Source organism: Gallinula chloropus (assembly GCF_964237585.1).
Source record: "Gallinula chloropus genome assembly, chromosome: 27".
NCBI classification, from domain to species: domain Eukaryota; kingdom Metazoa; phylum Chordata; class Aves; order Gruiformes; family Rallidae; genus Gallinula; species Gallinula chloropus.
The window spans coordinates 2,202,018-2,218,264 of record NC_140112.1 but is presented as its reverse complement, the minus strand read 5'-3'; the positions used below and the strand labels follow the sequence as shown (position 1 = coordinate 2,218,264).

At 67.7% G+C, this 16,247-nt stretch overlaps 2 protein-coding genes across 2 annotated transcripts; both read right to left on the bottom strand.

Annotated features, from left to right (window-relative positions):
• Positions 1-1,268: 1,268 nt before the first annotated feature.
• On the bottom strand, positions 1,269-7,088 carry ATXN7L2 (ataxin 7 like 2). The gene is made up of 10 exons (XM_084276025.1): positions 7,029-7,088; positions 6,831-6,935; positions 6,415-6,610; positions 6,041-6,327; positions 5,189-5,271; positions 4,870-5,096; positions 4,572-4,752; positions 4,292-4,413; positions 2,473-3,325; positions 1,269-1,661 (listed from the first exon to the last, which is right to left on the bottom strand). The coding sequence occupies exons 1-10, from the start codon at positions 7,045-7,047 to the stop codon at positions 1,647-1,649; spliced, it is 2,088 nt and encodes a 695-aa protein (XP_084132151.1). The 5' UTR covers positions 7,048-7,088; the 3' UTR covers positions 1,269-1,646.
• A 2,861-nt stretch (positions 7,089-9,949) lies between these two features.
• On the bottom strand, positions 9,950-16,047 carry SYPL2 (synaptophysin like 2). Its single transcript, XM_084276020.1, has 6 exons — positions 15,874-16,047; positions 15,369-15,440; positions 12,896-13,017; positions 12,198-12,399; positions 11,898-12,089; positions 9,950-10,358 (listed from the first exon to the last, which is right to left on the bottom strand). The coding sequence occupies exons 1-6, from the start codon at positions 15,922-15,924 to the stop codon at positions 10,230-10,232; spliced, it is 768 nt and encodes a 255-aa protein (XP_084132146.1). The 5' UTR covers positions 15,925-16,047; the 3' UTR covers positions 9,950-10,229.
• Between the last annotated feature and the right edge of the window lie 200 nt (positions 16,048-16,247).

The window sequence follows — 16,247 nt, the reverse complement described above, 5'->3', positions numbered from 1 at the left end:
CGCTGGGGCAGCATGTGCCACCCTGGGCAGCACTCGGTTTGGGGGCCAGGAGGGGCACCTCACCCTCCCACGGGGTGCAGCATCCCCCCCCGGCTCCATGCAACCTGCAGATGCAAGCAGAGCCCCTCCACCCCCAACCCACAGGGAGTGGGACCCCGTGGACTCCAGCACCCCAAACGGGGGAGGGGTACCTCCTGCACCCTCGCAGCCCAGCCTGTGTCCCCCGTGTCACCCCCCGGGATGCATCCCCCCCCCCAACCCTGCGCTGGCAGCTGCCCGCTGATGCCTTGGCCAAAAATAAACGTGTTTCCCCATCGGACCCCACAGCCCTTGCCCGGTTTTGGGGGGGTACAGGGGGTTGGCCCCAAGATGGGGGGGGGTGTCCTTTCCAGGGGGGGTGTGGGGGGGGGGATGAGGAGGTCAGGCCGGTGGCAGCGGGATCAGGCTGTGGGGAGCACACGGGAGATGGGGGGGGGAGAAAGGGAGGGGAGGGGCTCACCTGGGCACCCCTAAATGCACCCATCCCAAGGCGCAGCCAGCCCCCCATGCCAGCCCCCTGCTCATCCCCCCAGCACCCCAAACCCCGATATATGGGTAGCGGGGGGGGTGTGTGTGTGTGTGCAGCCCCCGCCGGCTTCCAGCGCCCCTCCCTCCCAACCCCAGGGGGCGGGGCCAGAGGGGCAAGGGGCGGGGCTTGTGCGGGGTATAGAGCCAATGGGCGTGCTCATATGGGTTATGGGCGGGGCTTACGCGGAAGATGGGCGTGGTCGTGTGCGATGGGCGGGGTTATGCGGGAAGGGCGAGGCCATATAGGGGCATGGGCGGGGCCATGCCCGGGGATGGGCGGGGCCGAATAAGCGATTGGCAGGACTGTTCTGGCAGTGGGCGTGGTTATGCTGATAAGGGGGCGTGGTTATGTGCCCGGTGGGCGGGGCTATTCTGGCTGCGGGGGTGATCGGGCGTCTATGGGCGTGACAAGGGGGCGTGGCCACTGAGACAATGGGCGTGGCCTGTCGCACGGGTCCACCCCATCCCTGGGGTCCCGGGGACAGCCCCCCCCCAGCCCTTCCCTATCCCGCGGGGGTGCCAGCTCCCCCCCCCCCCAATCCCCCGCCCCCAGGGCTCCCGCTGAGCCGCCCTGTCCGTGCCCCCCCTGGACACCCCCTGCTCTGCCCGCAGCGCTGCTGCGGGGGTACCCCGCGGCCCCCAGCCCCCCCCAGCCCCGCAGCCCCCCCCCAGCCCCCTCAGCACTACGAGGATTTTTTTTTCTTTTCCTTTTTTTTTTTAAAAAAAAAAGAAACAAAAAAACAGCCATAGTAATTCTTATAAATACCCGCGGGGGCCCGGGGGGGGGCCCGGTAGGGGCCAGTCCTGTGCCAGGACCCCCCCCCTCCACCCCCACCCCCGCCCCTGCCCCCTCCTCTCCCGGGGGCTGGTTTAGCAGCAAGAGAACAGAACTGAGAGTCTTGAGGTATTTTCCTGGAGGTTGGTTCGTCCTTGGTTCCTTGGGGGAGGTTGAGAGTCGGGTTTGGGGGTTCTCCCCCCCCCCCCCTTCATCAGTTTTTCAGCATTTCCCCGGTGGAGGGATTGGGGGGGGGTGATGCTCCCGTGCCTGGTGTGGGGGGGTGGCCCCGGTGGCCCCTCTGTTAATGGGCTTTGGACTGTGGGAGAGAGGTGCTGGGTCAGTTGTGGGGACTGACCCTGGGGACAGGGGGACAGGGGGATCCCAGGCCCGTGCTGGCCCCCCAGCCCAGTTAGAGTAGCCCCATGGTGTGTCCCTCCCAGGGTTGGCATGTCCCCCCCATCCCCAGAGGGTCCCTCCTCACCCCCCCACCCAGTGTTAGGGTGTCCATGTGGTGTCCCCGCAGCAGCCAGGATGTCCCCAGGACCACGGTGTCCCCCCATGCCCCCTCCCTTGTGCCAGGGGTGACTCATGGTGTCACCACGGTGTCCCACGCCAGGGACACGGGTACCCCATGGCAGCCCTCACCGGGGGCCATAGTGTGTCCCCTACCTGGAACACAGGCATCCCACATGGTCCCCGCTGTCCCACCCACCCAGGGCCACGGTGTCCCCAGAGGGTCCTCACAGCACACACCACCCACAGACCACGGTGTCCCCCTGGTGCTCTGGTGTCCCCCACCCCGGGCCAGGGGTCCCTCAGGGTGTCCCCACACTGTCTCTCACTGGGGACACGAGTGGCTGGGGGGGTGGATCCCCCCCAGTATCCCTGTGGTCCAGCCGCCCCCAGGACTGGGGTGTCCCTCAGGATGTGGGAGCAGGCAAGCAGCCCCAAGCCCTGGCGGGGGGGGGTCCCACTCCATCCCCTGTGGGTGCTGGTGACCCAGGAGGGGTCCCCCCCCAATTCACCTCCCCGCACCACCCCCTGATGCTGTCCTGCACCCCCCAGGAGCACCCCAAACACCCCAGCTCAGCAGTGGGACCCTCCCAGACCACTCCCTCACTCCATACCTTCAGGGCATTCCTCTTCTCCTCAAAGCCCAGGGGGGTCCCCGGCTTCTTCCTGCGGACGGAGCCCCCTGAGTCGGGGGGGGCTGAGCCGGGGGGCTGCGGGGGGCCAGGCAAGGAGGGCACAGGCTTGGGCTTGACAGGCCGGCAGTACGTGGCCGCGTTCTTGCGCTTCTTCACCTCCTCCTCGGAGGCACAACGAGGAGGGGGCAGCGGCAGCCCCGCTCCCAGCAGCGGCGAGCCTCGGGGGTCCGCAGCGGCAGAGCCGGGGGGGTCGTGGCAGTCCGGGGGGGGGACTCGTTTCACCCGCGTCCCACCGTTGAGGATGACAGAGGAGGAGGAAGAAGCAGCTGAACAACCCAGGGGAGGGGGTTTCGTCTTCCCGGGGGGCACAGAACCCTGGCAGCCAGGGCCTTTGCTTTTCCCCCCTTCCCCTGAACAAGTCCGTTTATAGGGGGGGCCGCTGGAGCTGGGGGGGGGCTTCCGCTTGCGGGTGTCCGGCTCCATCCCACCGGGGGTCTCCCGGGAGCGGGAGGATTTGCTGGCCTTGGTGGAAGGCAACTTGCTGAAGGAGGGTGAGGGGATGTTGGCCGGCAGAGGGGAGGTGATGGACTGGCTGCCCCCCCCCCCGCACTCGGGCTGGCTGCAGGCGGCCGCTGCGTGGGGGGACCCCAGCGTGTAGTTGAGGCTGGCGGGGACCCGGCCCTCCCGCGTGCCGGGGGGCACCACCGCCGCCACCGATGAGGTCCGTGTAGGTGGGGAGGGGGTCAGGGCGGTGAAGCCACAAGGGGAGGTGGTGGGGGTTGGGGGGGCCGGGGTGGTGTGGAGAGGGGGCTCGGCGGCTGGAGGGATCTTCCTGTAAGAGGGGAAGGGAAGGGTGAGGTGGGATGCCCCCTCCCCAAAATAAAACCTCACTCCCATGCTTGCATCCCTGATGGGTGCCCCCCCCCCAGTTCAGGTGGGGAGGGGTGAAATGGGACACACACCCCCGCCCTAAAAAGCACTGCTCCCCCTCCCTGCATCCCCCCCTCAATTCAGGTGAGGAGGGGATGAGATACCCCCCTCAAACCCCTGCTCCCCTCCCTGCATGCCCCCCTCAATTCGGGAGGGGAGGGGATGAGACACCCTCCCCCAAACTCCTGCTCCCCTCCCTGCATCTCCCCCTCAATTCAGGTGGGGAGGGGGTCAGACACCCCCCCCAAACCCCTGCTCCCCTCCCTGCTTCCCCCCCTCAATTCAGGTGGGGAGGGGATGAGACAGCCCCCCCAAACCCGTGCTCCCCTCCCTGTATCCCCCCCTCAATTCAGGAGGGGAGGGGATGAGACAGCCCCCCCAAATCCCTGCTCCCCTCCCTGCTTTCCCCCCTCAATTCAGGTGGGGAGGGGATGAGATACCCCCCTCAAACCCCTGCTCCCCTCCCTGCATCCCCCCCTTGATTCAGGTGGGGAGGGGATGAGATACCCCCCTCAAACCCCTGCTCTCCTCCCTGCATCCCCGCTATGTCCCCCCCTCAATTCAGGTGGGGAGGGGTGAGATGGGACCCCACCCCCAAAACCCCCACTCCCTCCCTGTCCCCTACCACATGTGTCGTCCCCCCACCCCTCAATTCAGGCAGGGAGGGGTGAGACATGACCCCCCACTCAAACCCTGCTCCCACCCTTTCCCCTCCCATTCAGCTACACCCCCTCCCTACCCCGCTGGGACCCAGGGGAGAACAACCCCCCCCCCCCTCAGCGCTGGGTGGTTTTGCACCCTGGCACCCAGCAGCACCCCCAGCACCCACTGTGCCCCCCCCATCCCCCCCCCAGCAGCACCCCCTCACCTCCACATGTGGGAGCTGAGGTGCCGCTCCAGCATGGAGCCCAGCGCCGAGCAGAACCGGTCCAGCCGCCGGTTGAAGACGTAACAGCCGGGACTGACCAGCCGGCTCCCGAAGGTGCAAAACTGGAGGGGGGGGGGGGAAGGGGAAGGGGGGGCCACACAACACAACCTGGTCAGCATGGCCCTCCCCCCACCCCCCTCCACCCCCCCTCCCAGGACCCACCCACCCATGTATCCCACCCGGCACCAACCCACCCTGGGGTCACCATCCCATCACTCACCGCCTGGGGCCGCGGTGGGTGCGTGGGGGGACGGGGGGGCTCTTCGCCCCCCTCCTCCTCGCTCTCCTCGCTCGACACCCGGCTGCCCCCCTTGGGCAGAGGGAAGGGGAACACCCCTGGGCCCCCCTCTCCGGAGGCGGCCGGCGCGTCCTCGGGGTCGCTGTCAGAGGAAAGCCGGGCCCTGCACCAGAGTTGGGGGGGGGGGGGAGCATGAGATTTCTTGGGGTGCCTGGTATTGGGGTGGGGGGGGTTGGGGTGTCCACCTTGCCCCCCATCACCCACCCAGCAGGATCCTCACCTGGGGAGCAGGCAGTGGGAGTGGGGCGGCTTCACTCGGCAGGGAGAGGTGCTGGGGGGGCCGGCGAGGGGCTGCAGCAGCGAGGAGGGGTCCTGCTGGGGTGGGGGCAGCGCTTCCTTCCCTGGGGGGCTCCTCTCCTTGCGGGAGTTGGCCTTCAGCTCGGCCACCAGCACGTCAAAGTCCTTGGCCCGACCCTGCACCTCGCGGCGCTGGTGAACCGAGTGGATCTGTGCCGGGCGACAGCGGGGAGGGGGGTCAGAGAGCACCCACCGGGACCACCCCCCCCACCTAAAAACCTCCCTCCCCAGCACCCTGCTACCTTGCAGGTCAGCAGGCGGGTGCAGATCTTCTTGGTGTCGGGGTTCAGCACGCCACACTGCCTGTTCAGGTCGCACTCCTTGCCTGGGGGTAGAGGAAGGCAGCGGGATGCCGGGGGGGGCCGGAGGGGGCCCCCCCCCGTGTTGATGGAGGGGTGGGGGGGGAGCAGGTGGTTTGCCCCCCCACCCTTGCCATGTCCGGCCACTGCTGAGGTGTTGATGGCAAGATGGGAGTGGTGGCACTGGGGGGGGGTATGGCCTCGCCAGGGTGGCCACCAGCTATTTGATAGGGGGGGCTATGAGGAGGACCCCCCCTCCTCGGAGCGAGGGGCTGCAGCATCCCCCTCCAGCGAGGCGAATGGGGCTGGGGGGAGGGTGCTGCTGCCTCCTGCCCAACCCCTTCACCCCATTCCCGGGGTGATTTCACCCCCCAGCCTGGGCTGTGCTAATGGCATCGCCTGCGGACCCCACAGCATCTCCCCAACTCCCATATCTGGGACACACACACACACACACACACAGACAGAGAGGGGGATGTGAGGGTGGGGGTGAGGAGGGGGGGTGGGGGGGGTTCAACCCTGGCTCACGCTCTTGCCGCACTCCGCCACCGCCGTTCCTCCGGGGCAGCCGGCACCGCGGGCAGAGGCCCGAAACCTGCCGGGTGAACGGAGCTGCGGTCAGGGGCACGGCTCCTCCGGAGGCAGGAGCAGCGCTGGGAGATGCCCCCTCGGTACCTACCCCCGCTGCCAGACCCGGCTGCCGAAATAACGGGACCGGGATACGGTGCCGCGCGGCACCGAATCTGCTGCCCCCACCCCGTCGCCGGCAAGGAAAAGTGGGGGGGGGGGACTCACGCGCCAACTTCTTGTGGGATCTGGGGGGCGGCTTGGAAGCACCCGTGTCCTTCTCCCCCGGGGCCGGTGTGCTCTCCGGTTTGCACCCCGGGCCATCGGCGGGCATCGCCGAATCCCCCCCGACCCCGGCCGACACCGGGGGCTCTTTCGGCACCGCGGCGGTGGCGGGTTTCCCCATGGGTTCCTTGGTGTTGGTGGGTACGGCTTTGGGGGGCACCTTGATCCCGTGCCCGTCCGGTTTGGGGATGCTGGGAATCTTCTCCAGGTTGACCACGGGCACGAACAAGCTGAGGAGAGAATTTGGGGAGGGGGTGAGGGGGTCAGAGGGGCGGCGCGGCGGGCAGTGGGGACAGCCGCCTGTCCCGGTGCCTCACCAGAGGTTGTTGTCCTTGTCCGGCCGCTCGGGAAGGGGCTGGACTCTCCCACGGGCACCGGGAGACTTTTCCCTCAGCGCCTTGGCCGTGCCGGGGGTCCCGCCGGCCGCCGGCTGCCCGTTGACGGTGACGTGGCACTTGGCGGCGGTGGCGGCGGCGCGGGCGTACAGCTTGCTGAGCGGCCCATGGCGGCGTTCTGCCGGGACAGGGTTATGGAGGGGGGGGTGGGTTTGAAGGGGGTGGGGGGGAAAGCCTGGAGTTAGCCCACACCGGGGGTCCCACCACCGTGAACCCACCGACACCGGGTTGCACCGGCACGGCCAGCACCGGCTGCCTTCCCGCGTCACTCCCGGCTGCCATGCCGGGGGAGGGAAGGGGGGGGGGAACCATAGCCAGACCCCCCCCTCAGCGCTCACCGCAGTGCTTCTGGAAGGCCTGGGGCTTCACCACCTGGCTGCAGTGGTTGCAAACCACCAGGTAGAACTCGTCGTGCGCCGGGCAGTGGCCGAAGATGCTCATGTCTACGGCGGGAGAGCGCGGTGAGCGGCGCCGCGCGGCGGGAAGGAGCCCCGGAGCGCAGGGTGGGGGGTTCTCCCCATGGGGAGGCCGCTTACCTTCCTTGATCAGGGTCATGGCATCCAGTTTCTTGCTGCTGCTCTTCCCGCTCTCCTCCAGCTCCGACCCTGATCCTGCTGGAGACAAAACCCCGTCACCAGCGGCCGGCGCAGTGACGGTCCCGGTGTCCCCTCGGTCGCGGTGTCCCCTGGCTGCTTCCAGTGCTGGGTGCAGCCACGGAGCCCTCGGATGGCACCACTGCTGCCAGTCGTTGGACTGCACCAGCACTCCAGGGACAACTCAACCACCTCAAGTTAGTCCCAAGGGATGGAACTGTCCTGGCACAAGGGTCGGTGCCACGACGTGCCATCGCCTGCAAGGACCCTGTCCCACTGCCCCATGCCAGCAGGGTTTGGGTGCCCGGGGATGGTCCTGTCTGGGCTGGGACGTGACCGGGCTCAGCCCCAGGGACACCTCAGTGGGTGCACAGCTGTGTCCTCACCAGTCATGTCGAGTGGGTGTCCGGCCCCAGTGGCTGCACTGGGCTCTGCGGTGGGGGAACCGGTGTTCACTGGGCTGGTGGTGATGGTGGCCTGGCCAGCTGGGGTATACTGGGCACCCAGTACCATCCTGCCATGTGATACTGGGCACCCAATGCTATCCAGCTGTGTGATACTGGGCACCCAGTGCCATCCTGCCATGTGATACTGGGCACCCAATGCTATCCAGCTGTGTGATACTGGGCACCCAGTGCCATCCTGCCATGTGATACTGGGCACCCAGGGCTGTCCAGTTGTGCCATGCTGGGGGGCCAGTGCCACCCCTCAATGTGATACTGGGCACCCAGTGCCACCCCGCACTGCGATACTGGGTGCCCAGTGGTGTCCAGCTGTCAAAGCCCAGTCCCATCAGGCTGGGCCATACTGGGTGCCCAGTCCTGTCTGTCCACACCACACTGGGTGCTCAGCTGTGCCCAGCCCCATCCAGCCGTGTCACCACCCCGTCGTGACACGGGGCACTGGCGGGGCAGTGCCCACCCCAGGGTGCAGAGCCCAGTTCCCCAGGATGGGCAGCCCGGTTCCCAGTGCCGGGCACCCCGATACACAGAACACGATGCCCGGTTGCCAACCCAGGGTCCCCGGTACCCACTGCCGGTCCCTGGCCTGGGGCACCCATTGCCCAGTCAGGACTGACGGTGCCAACCAGTTCCCAGTTTGGGCTCCCCAGTTCCCGGGGCCGGGCTGCCCAAGCGCCCACCGCACCCGGGGGTACCATCCCCCGGTAACGGATGCCGCGCTCCCAGCCACCAGCCCGAGATGCCCGGTGCGGATCCCCCCCTCCCGGTTCTCCCGTTACCCAGTTCCCGCTGCCCGCCCGCCGCGCGGCGGCGCTAGGACCGGGGGGCGGCGGGCGCGGCGCCGTTCGCGGCAAACCCCCCCCCCTCTCCCGCCCCCCCCCACCCCATCCACCGCCCCCCCCCCCCCACCGCCCCCTCCCCACCCCTCCCGCCGCCGCCGCCCCTCACCCGGCTCCGCCGGCGGCCCGGCCCGCTCCACCCAGGCGCTCCAGCTCTGCCCCGCGAACTCGTCGAGGCCGGGCAGCCGCCGCTCCGCCGCCGCCATCGCCGCGCGCCCACGCGCCGCCATCGCCGCCGCCGCCGCCGCCGCGGGAACGCGCGCGCCCCCCCGCGCCCCGCGCGCGCGCGCCCCCCCCGCCGCCGCCGCCGCCCCCGCCCCGCGCGCGCACCTCCCTCCCTCCCCCCTCCCTCCCTCCCTCCCTCCCTCCCTCCTTCCCCCCCCCGCGCATGCGCTGCGCGCCCCCGCCCGCCCCGCAGCACCACGGGCGGTGTAGTCCCGCCCCGCCCCAGGGCTGCCCCGCACCGCCACCGCCACGGGGTGCAGGTACCCTATGGGTACCCTATGGGGGCGCGGGCTGCAGGTACCGCTGCAGGGATGGGGGCTGTAGGTACCACTCTACAGACAGGGGCTATAGGTACCGCTATAGGGATGGGGGCTGTAGGGAGCTTATAGGGGCTGTAGGTACCGCTATATGAGCAGGGACTGCAGGTAGCTTATAGGGGCTGTAGGTACCCTATAGGGGCTGTAGGTACCACTATACAGGCAGGGACTGTAGGTACCCTATAGGGGCTGGGGGCTGTAGGTACCACTATACAGACAGGGGCTATAGGTACCGCTATAGGGATGGGGGCTGTAGGTACCGCTATATGGGCAGGGACTGTAGGTAGCTTATAGGGGCTGTAGGTACCCTATGCAGGCAGGGGCTGTAGGTACCCTATAGGGGCTGTAGGTACCGCTATATAGGCAGGGACTGTAGGTACCCTATAGGGGCTGGGGCTATAGGTATCATAGGGGCTACAGGTACCCTATGGGGGCAGGGCTGTAGGTACCCTATAGGGGCTGTAGGTACCGCTATATGGGCAGGGACTGTAGGTACCCTATAGGGGCTGGGGCTATAGGTACCATAGGGGCTATAGGTACCCTATGGGGGTGGAGCTGTAGGTACCCTACAGAGGCTATAGGTACCCTATGGGGGCAAGGGCTGTAGGTACTGCTATAGGGGCTGGGGGCTGTAGATGTCCCTATATAGGGCTGGGGACATGGGGATATATACATCCCCTGCACAGCCCCGGGGTGACCCCTGCACGGCACCGGACCCCCCAGGGTTACACGTACCCCTATACCCAGCCAGCAGGATATAAGGGCCCTATACAGAGCCAGCAGTGGGGGCTCCCTGTGCCCCCAGGCCTGGCAGGATGCCCATGGGCAGTATATAGCCTATATATATATATATAACTACTCCCTGTAATGAGCTGAGCACCTGGGGTTACATCCAGCCACCCCAGGGGGGTACATACACCCCTATACGGGGGGTGATACACACCCCTACAGAGCGCAGCCCCCCCCCCTACCCCCCCACATAGAGCCAAACACCAGGGGTTATACACCCCCCTATATAGAGCTCGTACCCAGGACTTTTATATTCACCCCCTGCCCCAGATGTGGGCACCCCGGGGTGACCCACTGAGCCCCCCTGTACAGACCGGGACCCCCGGGGTTACGCAGCACCCCACATGCAGCCGGGAGCGGCAGCTGCTGCCCCCTCAGAGCATCCTTCAGCCAGCCAGCCCCCAGCCCCGTGTGTCCAACCCCGGGGCCAGACACACCCCGTCCCCGGGCTGGCGGCCGGCGCGAGGTCCCGGGGGACAGGTGGGACCCCCCCCCCTCCACCCCGGTTTGCGGCTACTGCTTGTCGATGGCCCCCTGCTCGGCCGCGCTGTCGTGGGGCGCAGCCTGCGCCTGCCACGACGTCTCCTTCAGCACGAACCAGCAGTTCCCGGCCCACAGCAGGAAGTTGATGAAGCCGAAGAGCTGGGGGGGAGAGGAGGGGAGAGGAGGGGAGAGACCCCCCCACCGTGGGGGGCACCCGGGGGTGAGCCCTGTGCACCCCGCGTACCCCGGGTATCACATGCACCTTGCGCACGCTGTGCACCCCATGTGACCCGTGTGCCCCGTGCACCCCATGCACCCTGCACATGCTGTGCACCCCATGTAACCCATGTTCCCCGTGCACCCTGTGTGCCCCATGCACCCCATGTGTCCTGTGTATCATATGCACCCTGCACATGGGGTGCACCCCATGTAACCCGTGTGCCCCGTGCACCCTGTGTGCCCCATGCACCGCATGTGCTTCATGCACCCCATGTGTCCTGTGTATCACATGCACCCTGAACGTGCTGTGCACCCCATGTAACCCATGTGCCCTGTGCACCCCATGCACCCTGCACATGCTGTGCACCCCATGTAACCCATGTTCCCCATGCACCCTGTGTGCCCCATGTACCCCATGTGCTTCATGCACCCCATGTGCCCCGTGTATCACACGCACCCTGCACATGCTGTGCACCCCATGTAACCCATGTTCCCCATGCATCCTGTGTGCCCCATGTACCCCATGTGCCCCGTGCACCACATGCACCCTGCTGTGCACCCCATGTAACCCATGTTCCCCGTGCACCCTGTGTGCCCCATGCACCCCATGTGTCCTGTGTATCACATGCACCCTGCACATGCTGTGCACCCCATGCACCCCATGTGTCCCGTACACCCCATGTGCTTCATGCACCCCGTGTGTCCTGTGTATCACATGCACCCTGCACATGCTGTGCACCCCATGTAACCCATGTTCCCCGTGCACCCTGTGTGCCCCATGCACCCCATGTGTCCTGTGTATCACATGCACCCTGCACATTCTGTGCACCCCATGCACCCCATGTGTCCCATACACCCCATGTATCACATGCATGCCGAGCACCCCATGTACCTCACATGCCTTGTGCACCCCATGCACCCCACATGCCCCACGCACCCCGTGCACCCCATGCATCCTGTATGCTCCCTGCACCCCACGCTCCTTGCACCCCATGTGCCCTGTGCGCCCTGTGTGCCTCATGCACTCCATGTAACCCACCTACCCACACGCTCCATGCACCCCATGCACCCCATGTGCTTTACACAACCCATGCACCCCACGTGCTCACGCCAGGGGCTGCACCCCTACCCCTATGGCTGGTTGAGGGGGTGTGTCTCATGGGGGTACAGGGTGGGTCCCGCATCCCATGGGACCAACATGGAGTCAGGACCGTGGCCATACGTGTCTGTGTGTGTATGTTTCCACCTCCCCCTCCCAGCTGAGCTGGCGTGTGCAGACGTGTACACATATGTGCATGGATGTACACATGTGTGCATGCGTGTACACATGTGTGCATGCGTGTACCTGCTGGTGTGCTCACACACACGCGTGTCATTCACATGCCCAGGTTTGGCAAGCAGGAGCAGGCATCCCCACGCACACCTGTGCACACGCGTGTGCCCGTGAGCATCACCGTGCCACCGGTGCCCGGCTCTCACCACGGAGATGTTGGCCAGCCCCATGGCCGGCGTCGTGCCGGCGTTGCAGACCACCTCCTGGCCCTGGCACACCGCCATGGCGGCGATGAGGCTGGCGGGCCGCGTGGCCGCCTTCACGTCGGTGAGCCCCTTGCCCCACGCCGCCGCCGCCACCAGCCAGAAGAAGGCGAAGCAGACGGTGACACAGAAATCCTACCGGGATGGAAGGGGGAACACCGGGGCTCAGCCCCCATCCCGGCGGCACGGCGCGGGGCAGGATCCATCCCGTGTGTGTCACGTGTCCCCTTCCCCGGCCCTTACCGCGAACGGGACCTTCTTATTTTCGCCGTAGAGGGAATGAAAGCGCAAGTAGAGCACCAAAGCTGCCATGGCGTAGAGGAAGGAGAAGACCCCCAGGGTCACGAAGAATTCGGCGGGAGCAGAGAAGTCGCCGATGAGGTGCAGGGTGTGGCTCTCCGACTCCTCCTCGCAGTCCGGCACCTCGAAGGGGATCTGGTATAACCTGGGACAGCGGGAGAGGGATGCTGGGTGCTCCAGGAGCAGAGGGGATGATGGATGTAACCACGCAGAGGTGGCTCACAGGGCTTGGACCCGCTGCCACATCGCATCCTGGACCCTTTGCTGTGGTCCGGTGCCCCAGCACGGGGCTGGCAGCTGGGGGAAGGGGTTAAATCCGTGGCTCAGGGTTAGTCTGGCTCCATCCTCACCTTCCCTGGTTAACAAGGATCCCCACCCCCTCCCCCTACCCCCACTTCCCTGATGGCATCAGGAACAGGAGCCAGGGGATGCCTGGTGGCACTGGGGGTGCAGAGTGGCCCCCAGCCAGACACGGCAGGTCCCTACCCACAGGCACCGTGGCCCCATGTGGGTCCCAGCAGTGGGGAAGGGGTTTAACCCCAACCTGGCACCCTGCGCCCCAGTTCGCTGCAGAGCTGCACTGGGGAGGGTTCCTGGGGGGGTGTGTGGGTGGGGGGGATCCAGACCCAGTGCCCCCTCACCTGAAGGGGTACCCAAACTGGACGGAAATGGCGGTCATCTTGGTTTGGCCGCTGCAGCTCACCGTCGCCCCGGTCTCGCCGCTGAAGGAGCCGCAGGCCCCGAAGGCGAAGATGGCGAAGAGCTGCAGGAGAGGAGCAGGGGGGATGCAGCCTCGAGACCCTGGGGGTACCCCCACCCATTCACAGCCCCCCGGCGCTGAGTCACGGCGACACAGGCCGGGCTGCCACCCCGCAGCTGTCACACCGCGGCTGCCACCGGCACCTGGATTTGCCGAAACTGGGGCCCACAGTGGTGGGTGATGTTCCGGTGGGGGCAGCGAGGCCCAAACCACACACCCACCCCTTCACTTTAGGTGGGGTGCTGAGCGCTGGAGACGGGTTTCCAGCAGGCTGGGAGCATCCCTGCGGTGGGATCCCAGGCCGGGAACATCCCTGCAGTGGGACCCCAGGCTGGGAACATCCCCACGGTGGCACCCCAGGCTGGGAACATCCACATGGTGGGATCCCAGGCTGGGAGCATCCCCGCAGTGGGACCCCAGGCTGGGAGCATCCCCATGGTGGGACCCCAGGCTGGGAGCATCCCCACGGTGGGACCCCAGGCTGGGAACATCCACAGGGTGGGACCCCAGGCTGGGAACAGCCACAGGGTGGGACCCCAGGCCGGGAGCATCCCTGCGGTGGGACCCCAGGCTGGAAGCATCCCCATGGTGGGACCTCAGGCTGGGAGCATCCCCATGGTGGGACCCCAGGCTGGGAACATCCCCACGGTGGGACCCCAGGCTGGGAGCATCCACATGGTGGGACCCCAGGCTGGGAACATCCCCACGGTGGGACCCCAGGCTGGGAGCATCCCTGCGGTGGGACCCCAGGCTGGGAGCATCCCCACGGTGGGACCCCAGGCTGGGAGAATCCCCACGGTGGGACCTCAGGCTGGGAGCATCCACATGGTGGGATCCCAGGCTGGGAACATCCACAGGGTGGGACCCCAGGCTGGGAGCATCCCCACAGTGGGACCCCAGGCTGGGAACATCCCCATGGTGGGACCCCAGGCTGGGAACATCCCCACAGTGGAACCACAGGCTGGGAACATCCCCACAGTGGAACCACAGGCTGGGAACATACCCACGGTGGGACCCCAGGCTGGGAACATCCACAGGGTGGGACCCCAGGCCGGGAGCATCCCCATGGTAGGACCCCAGGCTGGGAACATCCACAGGGTGGGACCCCAGGCTGGGAGCATCCCCACGGTGGCACCCCAGGCTGGGAGTATCCCCACGGTGGGACCCCAGGCTGGGAGCATCCCCGCGGTGGGACCCCGGCGGCGTGGTGCTGCCGTGGTCGCCCTCCCCAGGAGCTGCCGCTGCCATTTCCCATCCCTCAGCGCCGTTCAGCTCCGGACGGGGCGGGGGGGACGTGACGGGAAAGCGCCCTTCCCAAATAGGCAACTCCTCCCAGCCGAGCTCCCAGCTTCCTGGGACCAGCTGAGAGGCCAGGCCTGAGGCGGTAGGGATGGGCAGACCCCACTTACGGCACTGAGGGGAGAAGGAGGAGCGTTAGGAGGGCCCCCTCTGTGGGGACTCTCTTCCTGCTTTCAGTTTCAGGGTGTCTGTGCACTCAGGGCCTGATCCTGCACGTGGGCAGTGCTGGCAGGGGGTGCCCAGCACCTCTCCAGGTGGGATTATCCAAAGCAAAGAGCCAGGGGATTGGGGGAAAAGCCCCCTCGACCCAGGTGGGAGATAGCCAAACAAGTCTGGCCACATGCCCCGGGGCTGAGCCCACCCTCCACTTCCCCGTGCCTCAGTTTCCCCAGTGCTGGCAGCCAGACGCGGAGCCGGCTGGGAGCCCCCCAGGCCCCGCGTGGCAGAAATGCCACCCTGAAATCCAATCCTGGAGCCATTCATAGCACAGCCGGGCCGGGGACGGGGTTCTGGGCACTTGGCTCCCTCCATACCCAGGGTCTCCCCTCCTGGGGCCCGCTGCACCCCAGCCCTCCCTCCCCACCCACTCGCTCGGTACCTGCCGAGGCCATGGGAGTGACGGGGACCCGGCAGCCCCGTGTCACTGTCCCCTGTGGTGTGGCCGGGCACAGCCACCTGGCTCAAGGTCACTGGGGGGGGGACCGTGTGGCCCAAGCCCAGCGCCCAGGCAGCACCGCACCCCCCCCACCCCCCAGAGCCCCCCGAGGATGGGGTCCCCATGCCCGAGCCTGCTAGGGTGGGGGAGGCTCCAGAGGGGCTCCAGGGTTTCCCTCAGCCCGGTGGAGGGGGGTGGGGGGGGGCTTTAGGAAAGCAATAGGACACCCCAAATCTGGGAGGGGGGGGGGGGGGGGGGCAGTGCCAGACAGGGGTCCCTGGGGAACAGCACCCAGGGGTGCTGGGGAAGGGGCTGTGCCCTGGGCAGGCGATCCTGGTGCCAGGATCCGGACTGGGCTGGGGATAACACACACACACCGGGGGTGGGGGGACACACTCACCCATTCCAGCACCTTGATGAAGCCCAGGGGCTCCAGGAGGCGGCCCCAGCGCACCCCACCCAGGACACGGTCCTGCGGGGAGAGAGCGTCGGGAGCCGGGGCACCGGGGGGCACTGGGGGGGGGCACCGGGGGGCTTCGGGGAACCCGGGAGAGGGGCTACTCCGAGCGGGGGGGCTGCACCGGGGGAGGGGGCTGCACCAGGGACCCGGGGGGTTGCTCTGGATTGAGGGAGGGGGTGCACCGGGGGGGCTGCAATGGGAAGTGTCCCGGGCGGGGGGATGCACCGGGGGGGTCGAGGGGGAGGGGGGGGGGGTTCTGTAGCGGCCACGGCGCCGGAAGAGCGGCGGGAAGCACCGGGACACCGGGGGTTGCACCGGGGGGTCTGCACCGGGAGGGGGGATGGGGGGTTTACCCCAGGGAGAAGTGCCAAAGCACCGAGAGGCCACACCGGGAAGGCACCTCTGGCATCGGGGAAGTGGGGGGGGGGTCCCACCGGAGCCCTACCTGCAGCCGGGTCGCTTTATCACCGGGCGAGGGGGCACCGGACTCCGACATGGCCGGGCCGGGGTGGTGGTGGTGGTGGGGGTGGGGGGGGGGCCGGTCGGTGCTACCTCCAACCACCCTCTGGGACCGCTCCGCTGTCAAGAGCCGCCACCGGGAACCCCCCCCCCTCCACCGCCCCCGACGGGGGCGGGTAACACCGCTCCGCCCCTAAGTAAAACCCCCGGTCCGCCCCCGGACACCCCCGGGACAGTCTATCCCCCCCCTTCTCCCCTCCCCTCCAGCTCGGACCTGGTCCTCCTAGGGCAGGGACCTCGGGGATCGTCCGCCCTCCCCCCTCGTGTATAGGAACGGAGCGGACACAGTGACGGCGGCCG

Bases quoted from the DNA above. Each gene is read 5' to 3' on its own strand.
- ATXN7L2 (XM_084276025.1), bottom strand. The intron at 5,272-6,040 runs GTGAGTCCCCCC...CTCTACCCCCAG, and splicing joins ATCCCACAAGAAGTTGGCGC to GCAAGGAGTGCGACCTGAAC. The intron at 5,097-5,188 runs GTAGCAGGGTGC...CGCCCGGCACAG, and splicing joins CCCGCCTGCTGACCTGCAAG to ATCCACTCGGTTCACCAGCG.
- SYPL2 (XM_084276020.1), bottom strand. From the start codon at position 15,924: ATGTCGGAGTCCGGTGCCCCCTCGCCCGGTGATAAAGCGACCCGGCTG. The intron at 13,018-15,368 runs GTGAGTGTGTCC...CCTCTCCTGCAG, and splicing joins TCATCAAGGTGCTGGAATGG to CTCTTCGCCATCTTCGCCTT. The intron at 12,400-12,895 runs GTGAGGGGGCAC...CCGCTGTCCCAG, and splicing joins CAGTTTGGGTACCCCTTCAG to GTTATACCAGATCCCCTTCG.